The 20,903-nt window shown below is 35.0% G+C and overlaps 3 protein-coding genes and 1 long non-coding RNA gene across 8 annotated transcripts; all 4 read left to right on the top strand.

The window, feature by feature from the left end:
* Window positions 1-7,128: 7,128 nt before the first annotated feature.
* On the top strand, window positions 7,129-11,078 carry LOC113701346 (triacylglycerol lipase OBL1-like). Of its 2 annotated transcripts, XM_072058520.1 has the most exons (6): window positions 7,129-7,517; window positions 8,270-8,469; window positions 8,615-8,648; window positions 9,022-9,545; window positions 9,651-10,030; window positions 10,694-11,078. In XM_072058520.1, the coding sequence occupies exons 1-4, from the start codon at window positions 7,208-7,210 to the stop codon at window positions 9,312-9,314; spliced, it is 837 nt and encodes a 278-aa protein (XP_071914621.1). In that variant the 5' UTR covers window positions 7,129-7,207; the 3' UTR covers window positions 9,315-9,545; window positions 9,651-10,030; window positions 10,694-11,078. The 2 variants fall into 2 exon arrangements, with proteins under 2 accessions (XP_071914621.1, XP_027077750.1); XM_027221949.2 differs by lacking the exon at window positions 10,694-11,078 and having other exon boundaries at window positions 9,651-10,090.
* Window positions 9,408-9,920, top strand: LOC113701948 (triacylglycerol lipase OBL1-like). Its single transcript, XM_027222862.1, has 2 exons — window positions 9,408-9,545; window positions 9,651-9,920. Exons 1-2 carry the CDS (start codon window positions 9,408-9,410, stop codon window positions 9,918-9,920), a joined length of 408 nt encoding a protein of 135 aa, XP_027078663.1.
* A 4,163-nt stretch (window positions 11,079-15,241) lies between the features above and the next one.
* LOC113701883 (uncharacterized) lies at window positions 15,242-20,491 on the top strand. Of its 4 annotated transcripts, none has more exons than XM_027222766.2 (14): window positions 15,242-15,398; window positions 15,595-15,799; window positions 15,897-15,986; window positions 16,432-16,497; window positions 16,637-16,702; window positions 16,887-16,972; window positions 17,098-17,143; window positions 17,255-17,309; window positions 18,386-18,462; window positions 18,565-18,700; window positions 18,791-18,927; window positions 19,002-19,106; window positions 19,688-19,828; window positions 20,254-20,491. In XM_027222766.2, exons 2-14 carry the CDS (start codon window positions 15,779-15,781, stop codon window positions 20,314-20,316), a joined length of 1,089 nt encoding a protein of 362 aa, XP_027078567.1. In that variant the 5' UTR covers window positions 15,242-15,398; window positions 15,595-15,778; the 3' UTR covers window positions 20,317-20,491. The 4 variants fall into 4 exon arrangements, with proteins under 4 accessions (XP_027078567.1, XP_027078566.1, XP_027078568.1 ...); XM_027222765.2 differs by having other exon boundaries at window positions 15,251-15,406; XM_027222767.2 differs by having other exon boundaries at window positions 15,251-15,406; window positions 15,565-15,799.
* LOC140011104 (uncharacterized) lies at window positions 17,316-17,861 on the top strand. Its single transcript, XR_011818343.1, has 2 exons — window positions 17,316-17,604; window positions 17,726-17,861. It is a non-coding gene; the product is annotated as an uncharacterized lncRNA (long non-coding RNA).
* Window positions 20,492-20,903: the final 412 nt, after the last annotated feature.

Raw genomic sequence — 20,903 nt, 5'->3', positions numbered from 1 at the left:
ACTGAGCTGTTCGTCTAACAGACTAGCCATATTAAGACAAATTTGTGTTGTAGCTCCGCCGGACATGGCTAATGATGCCCCGGAAGTAGATGCTACTTCATAGCATTTCAGCCATCCTGGTCCATTTGGTCGCGGGGATGAGGTGAGTTGGGATTGCGTCAGCTGATGATGAAGTGGGTTGCAACTTACAGGTAGGTGAGGCTTTAGATAAGACTAGACCTCTCTCCATCTCCATTGCATTGGATTGAATAAAACTTCTCTATTACACCTTAAAAAAATTAATTTAAAAATTATTTATTCACTTGTGTTAGTTATATGTATAATTTATATGAAATTAACCAAAATTTTGCTATTTGATTAATCATTAAAAATTGTTGTTACTAATTTAATTTATTTTTTACCGTTTAAATGTTTTGTGTAATTTGAATGTCAAAATATTCATTAAAAAATTATTATTTTTAATATATTTATTTAGATATCAAAAGTTAAAATAATGACATAGTTGCATAATTTTATAATATTGTATGAATTGAGATATAAATAAATAGAGAGACCAAAAGATTTTCAGCAGAGATAATCTTAGCCCACTTAGACACTGTACTTGGAATTATCATACGGCTACCTTTTCCGGACAGCCATTCGACAGCCATTTTTACCCATTATTGATTTCCTTTAACACTTCACATCAAACTACTGAATTTAATTATTCAAGCAAACTCATACCGTCGCTCTCTCTCTCTCGCTGTCTCTCTTAACACTTCTACTCAGTCCACCTAAGCAATAGTGACACTCGAAATAATTAGTCGTATAATAATGTTTAGAGAAAATTTAAACAAAATGGTGTAGGGGTTTCTAATCATTTTGTTGGTAAAAAGTCTTTTTAACTTGTATATGCATGGCACGAAACCAAAAACTGAAGTCAAGGACAATTTTGGCAGAGCAAACGAGGTGATGGATCACGGTTGCCCAATGGTAGCCGTACAACTTACAGCGTTGAAGAAATAAAAAAATCAAAATAAAAATGACAAGATTTGGCTATGACATGACGCGCAAGCGAAATGATTCCCGGGGCAAAATGAAAGAGAAAGGGCTGGGGCCATTTTATGCAACTTTCTATAATATATTATTGTTTCGACTCCTTCGAGCCAACATCCCGCTGTTGGTATGAATGTAATTTTCTTTGATGAAAAAATTTCGTCAATTTTTCCTTCTCTCGGACTAACTAGATTAAAGTAAATTATTTACGATAAAAAAAAACTTTAGACTCCTTCGAAACACGCCAAGTTTTGATGTGACAAGTCCTTTCATGGGAACCGTTGCGCCATTTTGAGTAGACGAGGATCAAAGTTTGATGGCCCTCTATTATTTGATGATTCTATTCTTTAGTAGTATTATTGAATGTACAGCTAGCCATGTCTGACTTTTTACCCCCTTTCGCCAAATTCAGAGAGAAATTACCCGTCTCGTCTAAATGGCAAAAATTTGGGTAAATGTACGGCTCCATATATAGGCCAAATGGCTCAAAATTTGCCACGTCGTTACTAGGCATTTGTATCCAAAAACCGTCTTTTTCCCCGCCTATTTCCATTTGTGTTTTTTGTGCTGAAGAAGATAATGTCAGATTTCTTCCTCAAACTCCGTCCAACCGTTTGCTAAGATCTCCAAACTCTCCCAATCACATTTGAGTGTGTTTGGATTGGAGATCACTTGGAATAATTTTTTGAAAAAATATTTAGTATTTTTTTGATGTGATGTATGTGAAATAGAAAATTGATTGAAAAGTGCATTGATGATGTAAATAAATCAATATATGTAAATAACATGCAAATAATGTGTAATCCAAATAAACTAAATTATTTTTCATTGATCTATTAATTTCCGACAATTTGATTTTCTTCAAACTTTGTTTTGCTTTAGAAAGAATAATTTTAGACCATAGATTCTGTGAGAAAAACAAGGAAAATTTGAATGCGGCAGAGACAGGGTTCGGTGGAGTTTCGCCGAGTAATCACTTCTACAACAATGATGAAATCTTCACCGTTGCTAACAAAAGATTTGCTTGAGGAATAGGAGGATGATTAGGAATCAATTAAAATGCTAGGGAGAGTTTTGCTGAATCTACTACAAAGAATGAGAATTTTGGGGTTTAAGAGGAGGATGATTGAGGATCAATTAAAATGTATGGGAGAGTTTTCTTAAAGAGTGAATGGAGGAAATGATCACTCAACTATTAAAAATGGTATCGTTTGGTCACTAAATTTTTTTTGTGGCAAAAAAGGTCACTAAACTCAAATAAACACGCCAGCGGAATCATTTTGTTAATTCTTACTGGTGAATTATCCAGTTATAAGGCTATGTTGAGTGGAGGAATATTTGTGAGCAGGCAAAAATGTCCAAAAACTATGACAAATATGTTTTTTTCTCACAAGCCTTGCCCTTAGATCTACAAGTTCATTGATTTCTTCTTTCATTGACAGATAAAGCCTTGTTTGGATTGCGGCTTTTCATCAGAAAATTACGTTGTTTTCCGTGATCACATTTTCCTATTACCTTTTTTCCTCACATACATCAAATCGCTACAGTAATTTTTCCATGACAGGCAATATTCTCTTGAAGATATTCAAAGCTTCGGAATGAAACTGGTAATCTCATCTTGCCTTGCGCGGATCATCTTGCCGTTAACTTCAACAACTATGCCATCCTTTCCAGAATTGTCCAAATTTTCATTAGTCCTCTCCTTTCTAACCCCAAAAACAAATCTTTGCCTAGAAAGTTTCTAATTTCCGAATCAATTCTTGGAGGGAAAAAATCCAATAGTATTTCACAATCGTTGAAGAATATTCCATCAAAAGCCACACTGGCTGCTTTATTATTTTCTTCAATCACCCCACCAACTTTGGTTGTGGATAACGCTGTCCCACCAACTCTACCTCCAATAATTCAAGCTAAAGCCCCACAACCCAGTACTTCAAACCCATCTCCCTTTTCCTAAAATTTGATTTTGATTGCCCCAAAGTCCCAAACTCAGCCCTCCACTGACCTCTCGGAGGAATCTTAGTGGCGATACAGTGAATTCTTGAATGTTGTCAAGAAGGTTAAAGTTGAGAGTAGGGTTACAAATGAGTCGAATTGAATTTTGGTCTAATTGCGCTGAATCTTGACTTAGTTTTATCAAACTCAAACTCGAATTCGAACTCGACAAGTTGTCAATTTAAAACTCAATCTCGAGTTCGAAAAAATAAAATATAAATATTTTTATTTATTAAAATTAAATAAAATAATATATTTTTTAATAAATAATAAAATATTAGGAATATAAATGTAATTTTACTATTAAAATAAAAAATAAAAATATTTATACTCGAGCTCATAAGCCATTTTAATATTTTTGAACTCAAATTTGAGTTCGAGTTCGATTCGAAGGGACTCGATTTGTTTGCAGTCTTAGTTGAGAGGGCTAGGTTCAATAAAAATGATAGCGTCTTTTAGCTCACTGCCATGAATGCCACAGAGCTATTGTAATTGTGCCTAATGACCCCGACTTGATTGACATTTTGGCAATGAACGGAGTTGACGTTTCAGTTTTTTAGGGTGATTCTGGCAATGGGTTGTTTAATTTTATTGGGTATTTGCTTTTCCCATTTCTCACTTTTGCTAGCTTGTTCTTCCTTTTTCGACAGGCTCAGGGAGTACCCCGTGAGTTTGGTGGTCTTGGGGAGCCTTTGGGTTTCGACAGGTCCAAGTCAAAGTTTCAGGAGGTTCCTGAGACGGGTGTGACTTTTGCTGATGTTGCTGGAGCTGTTTAGGCAAAACTGGAGTTGCAAGAGGTTATTCTCTTTTCACGCTGATGGCTTCGAGATTGTCTTTCTTCTTCATATTCTCTTTCATCACGAACCTCCAGTCTCTGTGTCATCTTTTTTTTTTTTGATATGATAGAATTATTTTAGACCTACTCCTACTCTATACTAGAGGGAGAGAGAATCTAAAGAGACCTAAACCAACAATGGTCCAGATGGGTACCCACGCACACATTGACAAACTTTTTCAAGAAAGTTTGAATTTTTTAAAATGCAGGCCAAAGGATTTGATTTCTTGATCCACACCCAAGTAGAGTTTTAAATCTCTCTTGATAACCAACTACTATGAGTAGTTAGAGTAGTTGATTGGCTTCTGTGTAATCACTCTAGCAAATTTTTTTGGGCACGCCTTGCGAGGAAGGAAGAAACATGTTAGCCATACTTTTTTGGACATTTTTGCTCTCTCACAAATATTCCTTCACTCAACATAGCCTTGTAACCGGATAATTCACTGGTTAAAATTGATAAAATGACTCCGCTGGCGCGTCTATTTGAGTTTAGTGATCTTTTTTGTCACAAAAAAAGTTTGATAATCAAGCGATGCCATTTTTAATAGTTGAGTGATCTTTTCAGCCATTCACTCTTTCCTAAATCTACTAAAATGAATGAGGATTTTGGGGTCTAAGAGGAGGAGAAAAGGAATGTCTGATATGGGTGCTACCTTCTTCAATGATATAATCTGCCATCTCCTCCAATGATATGGCTGTTGGATGGTGATGGAGGAATGGGTAGGAGAGGAAAGAGTGTCACATTATTAATTAATGAAATTATTCATAACGTCTTGCTTAACCAGAACGACAAACTGCATAACTATGCAATTGCATTTATCTCTCTTTTCTGTTTAAGTGATCGTTTTGCTTTAAAATACTAGTACACTTCAAAATCACATCTTTAACTGTCCTTTTGCTTTATTTCCCAAACTCCATATCAATTTTCTTGTAAGATTTCTAAACCTGACCCCAACGCTATATTCTTTTCTCATTTTTTGTAGTGTTTGCTTAGACTTCACATGTAATTTGTGCATTTGGGTTTTCTTCAAAACTCATGAGTTTAACCAAAAAAAAGTATTTGTTTTGTGAGAAAGAAGGGAATAAGACATGTAGAAGGAAAATGAAGAAGAAGGTGATAGATAGAGGTGGATGGCAAGTTTCGATAGAGGTGGATTGGGCAGTGATCGTGGTGGCATAGAACAAGGGGAAGAGAGTGGTGTGTTTGGTTTTTGGTGGCAGCACAGTACAAGGAGGAAGTGATGGTGGTGGTAGTGATAGAAATTGGGAAGTTGGGATTAAGCCGGTGGGGATAGAGGATCTGTTGGGACCACATGAGATTTGAAGGACTGCACCGAAAGAGTAGGGTGAGGGCTTGTGGTACTTTCTCAATAGAACTTATAATAAAAGTAATTATTAAATATTTAAGTGCTTTTAAGCATATTATTTTGAAGACATGATTGAATAAATGTTTATTATATTGAATAATATGTAATTTAAAAATTTTAAATATATCTATTTCTTTATTTAATCTATAATATAGAATAACATAATTAAATTTAATTTTTTTCAAATCATAAAAACTACTCTAAAAGTATCAAATTTAAACTTTTGTGAAAAGTATTTTTCACACAAAAAATTTTATTTCAAATTTTATGGAATAATATTCATCCATCTTAAAAATATTTTTAACACCTAAAAGTATTTTTTTATTAAAAGCACTACAAGCCCAATTGAGACGTGAGCTTGAAATAATTTCGAGGCCTCATTCAAATTGAATGATGTGACAGTTTTTCCACCACTCAATCTACATGTGGGCCGACCTGTAGACAGAGTCTACGCAAGTATTGCCCATCTAATTGACCACAGGGGCATGGGGAGCAGTTGGTTACTGCAAACCCAGTTTTTGCAAGGGCGCGTGGTGGGCCTTTTGACCACTCCGAGGATATTAGTGACAATTACTAATTTTAATATCTCGTAGCTTGTAGGTGTCTGACTATTAGTAATGTTTAGGGCTTTCTCACTTGTCTTAACTTTGAAAGCGAAACTACGCGTCTAATTTACGCTAGAGGAAATGATTGCTTAGGCTAGTACAAAACTACTTGTTTCTAAGTGGGTGGTTTCTAACAACTCCAAGGTGCTATATTTGTCCGATGCATGTGTTGTAATGTTTTGGGTTTTCCCAATTTTGCCAAATTCAGATAGAAAAAACATAGAACCACTGAGCACTCAGTGGCCATTTGCAGCGAAAAAAATCTTTCAAGGTGGTACCAAAACACTCCTTTGATTTAGTAAGATCTGTATACCTGCTAATTTCTAACACAAGTCTCTCTAGATTCTCCCTTCTCGATAGTTTAGGATAGGATATATTATGCAATTGTTATCGTTTTCGAAAAAAAAAATAGAAAAAACATAGCAAAGAAGCAGGGTGGTAGAGAATTGAGGTGCAGTCTGATTGTAAAACTGTCATTGAAACAATCCAAAAGGGATGCAAGGAGGAATCATCAATAGCAACCATAATGAAAGATATATGACAGCTGAGTGGCATGTTCCAGTATAGTACTTTTTCTTTTGTATATAGAACTAAAAATAGGTGTGCACACATAATGGCACAATTTGCAACTAAACTTGTTTCCAACATTAGATGGAAACAAATATATGAATATGTTATACTTTGGGAAAAAAAAAGATAGAAACAACAAGTTTTCCATCCTAAATCTAATTTACATTTTCTTTTACGTACACAACTTGTACCGACTGTTTTCAATATTGCATGTCACGAAGTGTTTAGGATTCTCGCACTTTTGCCAAATGGAGAGAGATTGCCAATGCGACTATCCCAAGCTAATCTCCTTTAGAGGAAGTGATTGGTTAGTACAAAATTATACGACGCTTAAGATTTTGGTGCCAAGAGGCTTCCCTTTATCACTACCAAGGGAAAACTACACAGTCCCCTTGCATTTTACGCTTGTCCTTTTCTAGTTCCTCATTTGTGTGAACATTGTAATTTTTTCACCTTTCTCTATCCTCTTTTGATTGTTTAATTTGAATTTCAAACTTTTCGAGAATAATAACACAAAAAATAATAAGTACATATCTAAACGAACGGTGATAAAATGCGTAACGTGGAATTTGGGTTTTCCATATCCAAAAAAAAAAAAAAGCGAAAGCAAATCACTAGATTGATCGAGGGAATGAACTTGGAAGAAAATCTCGATGCCTTATATCGCTGATCTCTCTATATATATACTGGTCCACTAAAGGCATCGCTCTATCCCTGTCCGACCATATTACTGTATACTAGCTGCTAGCTGAACCTTTTATCAATTAATTAATCTCCCAGCCTTTACAGTTGAATCTTCAATGGCTTCCAATGAGGAGCGGTCATTTGCTAGCCACTATATGGTGCTAGCTCCGAAGGAAGCCACAATCTTCGATCTCCTTCGTTTCTTGCTCTCCAGCCGTGCAGACAATAGAAGATTTATTTTTACCCCAAGAGGGACGAGATTACCATTCCCTAAAAGGGTGGTTCTAGTTGGCTCTGTCGTGATGCAAATTATCTTGTTCATACTCGCAGGACCGCTAGCATTGTTGGGGCATGCAATCGAGAACTGGCTTAACCTGCTGTACGTGAATGGCGGTTTTATGGGAATTATCTTCAAAATCCTTCGGGGTAGACTCTGCTACTCAATCTCCTAATTAGTTATTGCTCTTGCTTTTCTTTCATTCGCCTGACTTTTTCCAAGTTTCATGCTACCCACTTTGCTCAATGCAAATATTATTTGCTTTTTGGATAATTCATGAACATTGATCGATAAGAATAGAGACATCAAAATGCCAAACATAAGGGCATGCATGCATGCTATCGTGCGTGTGCTGATGGATGCGTTAATCTGCGGGCGAGGTCTTATCCCAGCAGTTTACGTGGAAGTTCTCCCACCATCTTCCAAATCCTACAAACCAGGGCGAGTTGTGATAGGAACAGCACTCCTTTGTTCCCCATTAATACCTCGAGTATGTGGGGTTTCTTCAAAACGCAAGCCTCCAAAACGTAGTGCACTGTCACACAGCAAGAACAAACCTCTTGAACAAACGCAGACTGGATTTCAAAATAAATTGCAGCAGTGACTCTAGTTACACTTGAATAATGAAAAGCATGAACGTAAATTAAGATCCATAAACTGATACCTGATGCTAGAGAATATCCTGGTGTCTGACTTGCGCCTAGCTAACAGATCCAACACTTGTAGTGTGAAGGAAATAAGAAATTAGTTATCGTTTTGTTGTACAGCATAACAATCTGGATAGGATTTCTTTTTTACTATATTTTATCGACTAGGTCATTAAAGATTACGTGTGTGCATGGTTGTTCCTTTAATTAAGGCTGTAAGGAGGTTAGTATCCATCCATTTTTATCTTTTGTAGGGCGCCGGCCAGAAAAAACCCCAGATAGAGATTCGCCCAAGTATCGGTCGCTGACCGGACTTTCAGACGATAGGGAAGAGCTGGCTGAGAACATCCTAATTGACGATACGAGATATAATTCGGCTCTCGCAATAATGGCTGCCAAAGTCGTTTACGAGAACCCCGCTCATATCGAATATGTGGTCTCGAAAATCTGGAAGGTAAAACTGTTTTAGTTTCAATTTTCTACATGTGTTACGTGTTTGTGTATATGTTTTGGTTCTTACTTATTCGATAACCTAGTGTAGTCATCTCTTTACATATCATGTAGTGACAATTGATGACCTCGTTAAACTACTTTCACAGATGGAATTCATGGGATTTTACGATTTCTGGAACGGTAAGTATTCCTTATTCCTACCTTACTTTTAAATTTTAATGGCTGCCTTGTGAGAGGGGGATTTGCAACGATTAGTTATTGGAGAACACTTGTTTACGAAAATTAGCTGGGCTTTCATTAAGAACGAGTTTCATGGCTTTTGAGCATTCGAAACCCTATCCTCCAAGTGCCTAGATAGTACTAATACGTAAGATACCATGTGAAAGCAATAATATGACGGACTCAAAAGGCTGCACGTATGGGGTCCAATAATGTCAACCTGGTGTTTTAAATTGCTGTTAGTTTGATGGTTAATTATTTAATTTGTCTTTCATTCGGAACTGATCCCCTTTTATTTCTTCTCCTCCTCCTTTTTTGTGGTGGTGGTGGTTAGCTTTCCAAAGGAAACCAACAACACAAGCAATGTTGTTTCGACAAAATAAGGACACGGACTCGGAACTGATATGTGTGGCCTTCAGAGGTACAGAACCCTTTGCTGCTGATGATTGGATTACAGACATGGATCTCTCCTATTATGAGCTTCCTAATGTGGGGAGGGCGCATTGTGGATTCATGGAAGCTCTTGGTCTACAGAGGGGCAGTGGTTGGCCCAAGAACATACCCCAATCGAATAGGCAATACGCTTACTATACCATCCGGGAAATTCTGAAGAAAAGGATGGTATAGTAATAGGATCTGTCGGAGCGGTTAGACGGGGTCTACACTTTTGGTCAACCGAGAGTTGGAGATTCCAGATTTGGAGCATTCGTGGAAAACAACATGGAGAGCAGCAGGCGCAAGTACTTTAGGATCGTTTATTGCAACGATCTTGTGCCTAGAGTCCCTTGGGACAATTCATGGAGCGATTTTCAGCACTTTGGAAAGTGTATCTACTTCAACAGCCTTTACAGGGGCGATGTAATGAATCCCTTGGCATTCCCAAGCTCATTTATAATTTTCTCTCATCTGCAATGTGTATATCAATACCTAGGATTAAATATTTTAATTGTTCATGGGCTGCAGATTGTTGATGAAGTACCAAACAAGAACTACTTTTCAGTCTTCATGTTCATCCCCAAAAAAATGATCTGTGTTTGGGAGCTGATGAGAGGATTTGGGATGGGAATGTTCATCGGACGTGAATACAAGGAATTGAAGGTTATGCGAGCGGTTCGACTTATGGGCATCTTCTCCATAGCTGGCCTGCCAGCACATGCTCCTCTAGATTATGTCAATTCCACAAGGTTTGCATCTCCAGATTTGTACGCTCCCAAACCATGGCTTCGCCAATAAACGATTTTCATGCAAACGACGGCCCAGCGGAGGGAAAGCCAAGCACGAAGAAACTGGATGATCCTCTTCTAGGGCTCACCTAGTTGAAAAAGTTTATTCTTTCAGTTAGTGTAAGTGGATAATTAAAACTGCTCCTCGTTTAAGCTCATGTTTTCTGGGTCGTTTATCTCTGTTGCTTGTCTATTTTATTATTATTATTATTTTTTTTTTTTGCCCTTTTCGGTGTGTGGTGAAAGATTTGCCTTTTGCATGCAATAAAATTAAAGCATCCGAGTATGCACTTTTAAGCATACTTTCTCCCTTTTTTTTTTCAAATCTGAATCTTTTGAAGATAAGAAGCAAAATACTTTCTTGTAATGCACTAAGTAAATTTTGAACCACTGATCTAGTGCATGACTCTCCCTGACCGTTGGATCATAGTCCAATGGTTTGTTATAGGATTTGTTATAGGATCTAGTGCATGACTCTCCCTAACTTAGAAGCCCGCTTTCATTAACAGTGTATTTTGTTATAGGATTTGCACCCAATGTTATGATCGAGGAAAATTGGTCAGAATTATGAGAAAAGTGTACTATTAGATACTACAAAAGCTTTAGCAACTCTAATATATATATATATATATATATATATATATATATATATATTGCATAACTAAGAATCTACCATGAAGTGTTCTTCAGTGACATTAATTTAGTGTTAGAATCCTATCTATCAGAAGAAGAATGGAGGAAAAGTTTCGAGATTTAATTAGCGAGAATCCTTCTTCTTATCAGATCTGCATTCCCAAAACAAGGGGGGAGGGGGGATGGAAGGATGAGATTCACTCCATACAAAGAATTAGAATAGTACTTCAAAGTAAAGTCATGAACCAGTTGTTGGGCGAGCTAGACACCATGGACGCCAAAGGTTGAAGAAAAAGCTCCACGCTTGGATGATGTACAGATTTTAACGAGTCACCGATTAGGCATGTTTCGAGAGCTGAAAACTGGGGTGCAGATTTCACAGCCAATGTAGGAGTTTGTCAGTAAACCACACTTTACTTCACTAGCTCAATATGCAAGCTCTCAAAATTAATTTTCTCAGAAAATCAATTTAAAATGTAGTTCGTTATCAACTATTTTTCCTAATAAGAAAACAAAAAAGAATTTTTTTTTTTTCGTGCAATGATTTTGTTTAACAATTATATTGCGTATACTTCATAGTTTTTAGAATGTTTTACATATTTAAGCTTACCAAACAAAAAACGTGTGTTTGGATAGTAGATTATTTGGGATAATTTTTGAAGAGATTGCTACAACATTTTTTTTATATAATGAATGTGAGATAAAATAGTGATTAAAAAATGTAAAGAGATAAAATTATGCAAATAATTCACTTTCTTAGTTTTGACTTTTTCACATGCCAAAAACTAAGTAAATAGCATATTCACATTTTAATTACATTTACAAAGAAACTCCTATACATTTCATCGTACTAAAAAAAAAAAAAAAACACACTTGTACCTCATAAAAACATAAGATTGATTTGATATTTCTTCCGGTGCTGCAGTAGAGCAAACTTCAATTTTTTTAAACAAATATAACTAAGGGCGGGCTTGAAGTGATATAATATATATATATAGAAGCATTAGTAGGATTTTGGACCTGCATCAATCCGATTTTGAACAGGAAAAAGGGCAATTAACTCGTCTTCTGACCTACTTGGGAAAGTACGCATTTTGGATGAAGATTGACCCTTCAATGCGTTATTTGGATGAAGACGCAGCAAACATTCAAGGAATGGTACATGCAGGGGACTCAGTAACTTCATGGACTTTGCAACAGCTCCCCAAACAAAATCAATAATTTGATAAATGACCAAACAAAATAGTGTGGACCTAAAACTGAATACCAAATCAACGAAATTTACATGGAAATGTAACATAACAATGAGTGAGGTTAAAACAACTCAAGTACAAAACGTACTCAATGGAAGCTCTTTGTTGCAAATGCGTGTTGCGGTATGAATGTGGAGAAGCATTAGCATGAATGTATAATGGTAGATGCAGCGGTGAAATCGGGACCTTTATTCAGGGGTGCAATAATATTAACTTAGACTTATAAGGTGTTGGTTTGCAGATTTCTGAAATAACTAAATATTTATTATAGTGAGCATGTAATTTGAGATTCATTATTTTTTGGATTATTATCACTTTACCCCCTTAACGTTTGGCGCTACTATCAATTTCCCTCTTAACGTTATTTTTTAGCCACTTTACTCCCAAAACTAACGGTCAAACTTAACGGAAGTTATTAATTAAAGTGAAAAGACATGTTTAATTCTTAAAATTATTATTACTTTATCCCCATAAAATATAGTATCATTTTCAATTTACCCCGTAGAGTTATTTTTTAGGCAATTTATCCTACCATTAAACCAACTTAGTAAGTTAAAAAACTTTAGAAAAAAATACCTTCTTCTTTGCATAATAAAATTAATAAAAAATTTAGAGTGACTTTCCTCCTTTTTAGTATCAAGAAAAGAGTTAAAATATTAATTTCTTTTTTCTTGGCAATCTTATTAATATTGAAAAAAAATAGAAAGATGGAGAGGGGGAAGGGAAGAGGGAGAGAAAGAGCTCAATTCTTTTTTTAAAAATTACAAATAAGAAAGAATTAAATACTTTTATTATTTTAAAATTATTTCACTTTTTTGTTTATCACTAAATTCCAATCCTAATCTCGACAACTTTAAAGTAATACGATAATGTTAGACTTTTCTTTATTTTCTTTTTTTACAAAATCTAATTTTTTTGTCTCCTTTTTTCCTATCTCTTTTTCTTTTCCTAGTATTAATAAATGTGAAAAAAGAAATTTGAGAAAATCTTTTTATTTTTATGTTTTTCGATCTCTTATAGTGAAAAAAAAGAATAACCATTCCAACTTTTTTATTTTTAATTATATATAAAAAAGGATAAATATATTTAAAATTTTCTGACCATACTAGTTAGATTAACGATAAGGTAAAATGCTCAGAAAATAATGTTAAGAACTAAAATGATTGTATCACTATAATCTAAACGAATAAAGTGATAATAACAATGTCGCAATGCTATAAAATCAAAGGGTATTTTTATCCAAAATTTCTTAACATGTTGAGTTGAATTACTCATGGGGATAAAGTGATTAAAAGATAATGTTAGGGGGTAAACTGATAGTAGTGATATAATTTAAGGGGGTAAAGTGATAATAACCCTTATTTTTTAACTCATCCAATGTTATAAAATTATGCAAAAGAATACAAGATGTATATTTTAATTAATATAAACAATTGACAAATAATTTGTACACAATTAAACTGTTACATGAATAGTTAGTGGACTTGTAATTCATATGAAATAGACATGTAAGAAAAGTTAAATATTAAACAAATAACATTTGCTTCCAAAAAAAATTATATTTAATAGAAAGCAAAAAAATAGCATCATGTAATTATATATATTTTAGTCCAAGGTTCACTATTATGGAGATGGAGAAGACAATTGTAAAAGATTTCAATAATTTTGAGGGACAATTGTGAGGTTGGTGGGAATACTACCAAAATCTAGGGGGACAAGAAGAAGGCAATACTAGAATTTCTAAAATTTTTATAGGTTAATTTTGAGCTTTTAAAAATTGAAGGGGTGCAATTGTACTTCTCGGCTTGACATGACTCGCTGCCGCCACTTGCATAGATGTATGCCATACGGATTAAAAAAGAGAAATCAAATTTGAGCATGCATCCATACACGCAGGGGAAAAATGGAAAATCATCCCGAAGTTAAAATTTAGGAAAAATCGTTCAAAACGTTCCTCATATTTTATAAAATAATTTTTTTCGTCCGTCATTTTTAAAAGTATATTTTTATGTCCCTTACAAATTTACATTGGTTAAATTTGGCTCCTACCTAGGTTTTCAACTAGTTTTTTGCCAGAAATTATCACGTGGCTTACATGAAATGATTTTTTAAGGGTAAAATTATCAAATTAAAATTTACATAATTCGATTTATAGTCTCTTACATTTCATAAAATGAATTGTTTCGTCCCTCACATTTCACAAAATAAATTTTTTAATCTTTTACATTTCACAAAATAAATTTTTTTATGCCTCATTGACCATGTGTACAAAGATTTTTTTTTTAAATCTATGTATATATCTATTTGATTTCACTTGAACAGTACCAATAACATGCAATATATCTCTATCTGATTTCACTTAAACAGACTAATTGTAAATGTAGACATACTATTCAATGATATATACATGAGTTTAAATCTAACAATTTTATTTTAAACCCACATATATTTATTTAATTTTATCATATGAATCTATTCAATATTTGTAATCTTTTTCTTTTGGTAATAATTTATTTATTGAGTTGTGTAATAAGACCATCTAATTAATCGGTTATAATTTGAATTCTATAGTCACGCTAATAAATTGCAGTTTAAATCTGAGATTTTTACTCACAACTTTTAAGACCAACAATTGAATTTCTTGAATTGTAATTGTTTTAAAATTTGAAAGTGTCAATCACTGATTTCTTTTTGTCATACTTTTTCTTTGTTTATCTTTTCTGTCGAAATTTAATTCGATATAAATACTTGATAATGTTTAGAATTAAATTTCTTATTTATTTTCAATTTTCAAGTAAAAGAAAATGAATATAAGTGAAAAACTAATAATTTTTTTAAATTCCTGTATATATCTATTTAATTTCACCTGAACAGTACATTCAGGTGACATCAAATAGAGATATATTACATGTTACTCGTATTATTTAAGTAAAATCAAATAGATATATACCCTGGCTTTAAAAAAAAATTATTCGTACACATAATCAATGGGAGATAAAAAAATTTATTTTATAAAATATGAAGGATGAAAAAATTCATTTTGTAAAATGTGAGGGACGAAACAATTCATTTTGTGAAATGTAAAGGACAAAACAATTCATTTTATAAAATGTGATGAATTATAGATCGGCTTATATAAATTTTGATTATTTGATAATTTTGCCCTTCAAAAATAATCTCATACAAGGCACGTGGTGAATTCTGACAAAAAACTAGTTAAAAATTTAGATAAAAACTAAATTTGACCAATATGAATTTATAAAGGACGTGAAAGTACACTTCTGAAAGTGAGAGACAAAAAAAATTGTTTTATAAAATATGAGAAACGTTCTGAACAATTTTCCTAAAATCTATGTCAAAAATTTCACAATTTAAAGGGGAATATCGCAAAATGCTAAATCGTGGGGGGCTATCCAAAAAAAAAAGAGCCCTTCATATGTATACATTCAGCAATTTACGGATTGCGGGATGTAGAGATAGAGAAATCCTTTGACGGGTTTGAGAAGCTGAGCTGAGCGGCGGGAGGCTGAGCGAATCGTCGTGCGATTCGAGCGCTAGGGAGCGTGCGAGCGAGGTAGCTAGAATTTTGAGAATTCGAATCGGTAAGAAGGTATTGAGCGTGCATACATAATCAATTACTCGTCGTTCTTTTGGTTAATTTTTTATGGGTTATAATGAATTCAATTTCCGAATTTTTGAGAAAATTTGAAGGAGAAAAAATGGTGAGTCTAAATTGGTGTATATTGATGATGATTGTGTGTGAGAAAGAGGTGTCTGTGTTGTTATTATTGTGTGCAGGAGGAGGAAGAGGAAGAGTCGTTGAGGTGTGTGAGCGATTTCAGTTTCTAGAGAGAGAGCTTCGATATAAGATCGGGAGAGGGCAAAAGGAAGTAAGGGAAAGAGAGGAATTGGTGAGAGGCCTGCGCGATTTTCCTATAAACTCCACTGCAGAGCACGATTCCTTAACTTGACCGTCTTCAATATGTCTGAGAGAAAGCTTGTTGTAAGTTCAAGCCTCCTTTCATTAATTCCTGTAATATCTATGATGACGGTATTCGGAGCAGAAATTATACTGATGTATATTGTGCAATGTTATTTAGGTTTTGGGTATCCCGTGGGAAGTGGATACAGAAGGTTTGAGGGAATATATGACCAAATTTGGGGAATTGGAGGACTGTATAGTCATGAAGGTTAGTCGAGACTATTTTTCCTATGTTGGTTGTCTGTCTGTTTGTTTTTTCCTGTACTTGGATCCTGACTCCTTATGATTCGTCAGGTGCAGCTTGTGAAGTAATTGTATTCTTTTGAAAACTTGAGTTTTTGGCTTATACGTGAGTACTGTTGATGCTTTTAAATGGTTTCTGGAGGTTGAATTGATGGGCCGAGGACCAGTTGATTGGAAATTATATGTCTGTAATGCTTCCAAAGTACCATCTTTCTCAACATTATGACAAATTAGTTGTACTTTCTCAATACGGAAAAATTAGTTTTTAGCACTTGCAATAATCAAAGAGGTGTATTATTTGCATTAGACTGTCGTACTTGTTTTTGGAGTAATACATTTAGTATCTTCTAGAAATATCTATCTAGATTGTATGGAAGGCTAAATTTATGCAACTTTTCTATAACTTTTAGGAGAGGTCTACTGGGCGATCTCGTGGGTTTGGCTATGTGACCTTTGTAACTGTTGAGGATGCTAAGGTTTGGCTCATATATGTTTTCCTCTTTCTAATTTTTTTTTCTTACTATGTTATTATTTCTCTTTTCCGGATGAAAAAGTTCAAATTCTGTTCTAATGCTGCTGCCCCTTTGGCTTTGATTCTTTGTATTTATTCTGCAGGCTGCGTTGTCAAGCGAGCATTTCCTTGGTAACAGAATGCTGGAAGTAAAAATAGCCACTCCGAAGGTTTCCAGTTTTAGTTTTGCAGTTATATAATTCAATTTGAGAACTTTTAAACCTTCATCATCCTTTTTAGCTTATATTGTTTGCCCATAAAACTTTCTTGAGCTGTAGACCAATGTAAAATTGTGATTCCATTACTTGAATTTGTTTTACATGTCTAATGAAACACACCAATGCTGATTTATAGGAGGAGATGAGAGCTCCGTCCAAGAAAGTAACACGGATTTTTGTGGCAAGAATTTCTCCATCTGTCTCAGAAGCAGCATTCAGAAGGTCATTGTCTTTACCTCTTTATTGAACTTGAGAGATATTTTTAGTTGCTTTTTCTGTTTCATGTCTCATTATGCTGACATTATTCTAAATTTTGAATGTTTTTCTCCATGTGTTTTTTGGTGCAGTTATTTTGAGAAATATGGTGACATAACAGATCTCTACATGCCCAAGGTCCATTACCTCCACCCTACCTCTTCAGTTTTCTTTAACTCTCTATGAAAATTCAAGATTCATGATTATAGAAATGGTAGAGAATAACATACTTTTGTCTCATATCCTAAGGATCCAAGCACCAAATCACATCGTGGAATCGGATTTGTCACTTTTGCTAATGCTGGTAAGTCCCACTTGAATGTTCCCAGGTGGAACCTGATAATCTTTTACCTGGCGCAAGAAACTTACTTTTCCTCTGTTCAGCAGAGGGAAATAATTCACCTTGCTCACATTTTTTCCTTATCTCTTTTGTTTCCCCTGGTGCAAGTGTTGTCTATGTGAAAGATATCGATCTCGAATTGGGTCATTTGGACATGTGCATACCGAAAGAATATGCATGTAGGCTGCAATCTCACATATCGCATATTTCCTCCACATGATTAACTGATTATATAGGTGGACAAAGCTGGTAATTTGGAGTGAGTTGCCCAATTTATTGGGATAAATGGACGTCTGTATAAGTTGCTAACTTTCGGCATTTCAAGTTGGTAAGGTCATAATTATGTCTTTTACTGGTTCTATTTGGGACCTGTATTTTAGAGGTTTTTCTAGGATCTGAAGAGTTTCTGCGGTTTGGAGAAAGTTCTTCCTTCGAGATTCAACAGAAGAGGATTGGTCTGGGTACTGATTGGAAAGTGGACTTGCATTGGATTATGGAGATGTGGCTTGTTGAAAATGAGTGCTTATGGTATTGGAAGTGGACATTGTGGTCTGACAGAGTCGACGTTAACGATAAATCTAATCCTTTGTTTCGAATGATAAATTTCTTGGTTCATCCACCTTTTCAAAAGATTCTCTTTTCTGATGGTGGAAGCAATAGCAATGGGGATCATTAAGGGGGAACGCAGGTAGAAGTTGCAAGTACTATTTAGCCTAATTGTTATGCATGTCACCTCCCCTGAGAATTTTTCAAGTAGTCAAGGAGCACCAGGGCACTTTATGTTCCAACATTTCAAATCTTTTAAAATTTTTAACTAGGCTATATTCTCCATGACCTTGAGTGAGAACTGAAAAGTTAATGAAGTCTTATGAACTAGCTTAGCTGGTGATTATGGCATAGTGCTGTGACTGTGCTTAATTTTATTTGAATTTTGCCTCATAGGTGTGGTTAATTTAGTTTTCTATCAAGAGGCCTAACTTGGTGGCTTCTTAAGTGATTTTTGTGATATGCTGTTTCAAACTTTTTACTTTCTTTTTCAGAATCTGTGGATGATCTCATGGCTGAGACCCATGAACTGGGGGGTTCTACAATAGTTGTTGACCGAGCCACACCAAAGGCAAGCATTTGTCAATATTCAACTCGCTAGTTATTATCTGTGTCTGGAATGTTAAGTGGGGTTATTGGGAAACTTAATGCTCTCTCTCTCTCTCTCTCTCAGGAGGACGAATTCAGGCCAGTTAGCCGAGTGCCTCAGGGTGGATATGGTGCATATAATGCTTACATCAGTGCAGCAACCAGATATGCTGCACTGGGTGCTCCCACCTTATATGATCATCCGGGTTCTATGTATGGAAGTAAGTATTAGGGACAAAAAGGAAAAGTTAATGCACTTTCACTATCTGGTGCCAATTGTCTGAGAACCATTTATAATTCTTGAAAACCAGGAGGAGGCCCAGGAGGCCCCCCTCGTGGGATGGGTAAAAAGATATTTGTGGGAAGGCTTCCTCAGGAGGCAAGTGCTGAAGATCTTCGTCAGTACTTTGGTAGATTCGGCCGTATATTAGATGTCTACGTTCCAAAGGTAAGAAAAAGCAGTACTTGTGATTTATGGTTGATGAACAGCTTCTTACTACCCAGACATGCTATTGGAATCAGGATCCCAAAAGGACAGGCCACAGGGGGTTTGGTTTTGTAACCTTTGCTGAAGACGGTGTTGCAGATCGTGTGTCTCGAAGGCCCCATGAGATATGTGGACAACAGGTAGTTGATGAAGTTTTCATTCCGGATGTTTCCTAGATGTTCAGTCTGTTGATGAGTCGTATAGTTAATATTTATGCTGTGACTCAACATATTAAGTCTGGGAGACCTATAACAAGTCCTGTTTGCACTATTGTGGACAATCAATTTATTACTAATTTGTGGGTTAATTAAATCCTACTTTAGATGGATGTCATTCCAAAGTTAATTCTGATTTAGCAAACTTGATTTTTACATCTTAATTTTCACTTTTGAAGAATTAGCATTTGTTTAAGATAATGGATAAGGATAGAAATTTTATTCTTCAAATAGATCTCAATGTTGTCAGAAGCGTAAGTCTAAGACTTAATTGTATGTTAAGAAGAGAGAAGATGGTTGTAGAATATCTGTAAGTCTAAGAAAAAATTTCTTGGCTAATTACACTAATTTTCCATGTTATATGTAGAAATTTTAGAATTATCCTTTAGCTCTTGAATTAGAATGGCATCATCTCTCAAACTTGCAAAGTGGATGCTGCGCACAGTAAATGTTGTATTATTGAATTGACTGATATGCTTGAAATGCATAATCTATGTACTCTGCAGGTTGCAATAGATTCAGCTACTCCCATTGACGATGCCGGTCCAAGTAGTAATTACATGATGGATAATCCTGAACCATATGCAGGTTATGGCGGTCCTATGCGTTCGTACGGTAGGATGTATGGAGGGATGGACTTTGATGATGTGAGTATCATTTCCATATTTACAGCATTGCATCGCTCAGAAAGATGAACATATTGCTTTTTGAGTCTTCAATCTATCTATTAGCTTTTTGTGCATTCTGTGAAGCACTAATATGGATTTGCTCCCGACTTGTGTGTGATGCCAATGTGTTTGGAGTTAAGACCCTTACCTTAGCTAGAGCTCGACAGTCAAGTTCATACATAAATCTAGCTTTGCTTATTGAGTAGAATGTTGCTGATGAGTGGCTCTTCGACTAATTATTGTAGCCACATAATGTGTATGCAATCTTCGTATGTGGCTGATCTGAAGTCCTCGTTTTCTCTCCTGTACTGACAATACAAATTAGATGACAATTTATACGGATTGTTTTCTTTTTTGATTTTTGTTCAGCCCCTATAGTTAATTGTGCTGTGTTTGTTTTGCAGTGGGGGTACGGAATGGGTGCTGGAAGACATTCCAGAGCAGATTTTAGGTATAGGCCTTATTAGTTGTCCGAGGCATAAATGCTGCTGCATCTAGAATGGACCTAGATAACTAGTAATGTTCGCCTTTACAAATACCCAGTGATGGCTCAAGTAGGACAGCTTTTGTTCGAAACATTTATATGCCAATTTGTCGTTGAAACACTCGTTAATTGGTTATGTTATCTGTGGTTGGATGTCATTTAAGCTGACTTTATTTCTATTGGCAGGACTGATTAATGTAACTTGTACCGTTATTTGTTTTGCCAAAACTACTGCCTTTCCATTTGGGAAAATGGCAAATTTTGTACCTAAATTTTTTCACTAATGCTGATTTAGTCCCTAATTTTTATTTCTAACCGATTTGATACGTGAACTTATTTAGCAGTTTTAATCAAGGACTTCTATAGCGGCACCATTATTTAAAACCAATTTGACTTCTAATTGATCAACTAAATCGGAGTACTTTGGGAATGTCACTTACGGAATTGTAATAAATTAAGTAAATTATATAAAAATTCATAAGATTAAACTTTTAAAAAGTTTTATTTTATGATTTTTTACATGATTTTAAAGTTTTATTTGATGATTTTGTAACATGATTTATTTATTTT

Source organism: Coffea arabica, chromosome 7e (genome assembly GCF_036785885.1).
Source record: "Coffea arabica cultivar ET-39 chromosome 7e, Coffea Arabica ET-39 HiFi, whole genome shotgun sequence".
Taxonomy (NCBI): domain Eukaryota; kingdom Viridiplantae; phylum Streptophyta; class Magnoliopsida; order Gentianales; family Rubiaceae; genus Coffea; species Coffea arabica.
Note: the sequence above shows the minus strand (reverse complement) of the source record. Positions and strands in the feature narration are given on the sequence as shown.

Coding starts and splice junctions, on each gene's coding strand:
- LOC113701346 (XM_072058520.1), top strand. CDS start 7,208: ATGGCTTCCAATGAGGAGCGGTCATTTGCTAGCCACTATATGGTGCTA. Junction 7,518..8,269: donor TATCTTCAAAATCCTTCGGG/GTAGACTCTGCT, acceptor TATCTTTTGTAG/GGCGCCGGCCAGAAAAAACC. Junction 8,470..8,614: donor TGGTCTCGAAAATCTGGAAG/GTAAAACTGTTT, acceptor CTACTTTCACAG/ATGGAATTCATGGGATTTTA.
- LOC113701948 (XM_027222862.1), top strand. CDS start 9,408: ATGGAGAGCAGCAGGCGCAAGTACTTTAGGATCGTTTATTGCAACGAT. Junction 9,546..9,650: donor ACAGCCTTTACAGGGGCGAT/GTAATGAATCCC, acceptor CATGGGCTGCAG/ATTGTTGATGAAGTACCAAA.
- LOC113701883 (XM_027222766.2), top strand. CDS start 15,779: ATGTCTGAGAGAAAGCTTGTT. Junction 17,310..18,385: donor TGTCACTTTTGCTAATGCTG/GTAAGTCCCACT, acceptor TTTCTTTTTCAG/AATCTGTGGATGATCTCATG. Junction 19,107..19,687: donor ATGAGATATGTGGACAACAG/GTAGTTGATGAA, acceptor TGTACTCTGCAG/GTTGCAATAGATTCAGCTAC.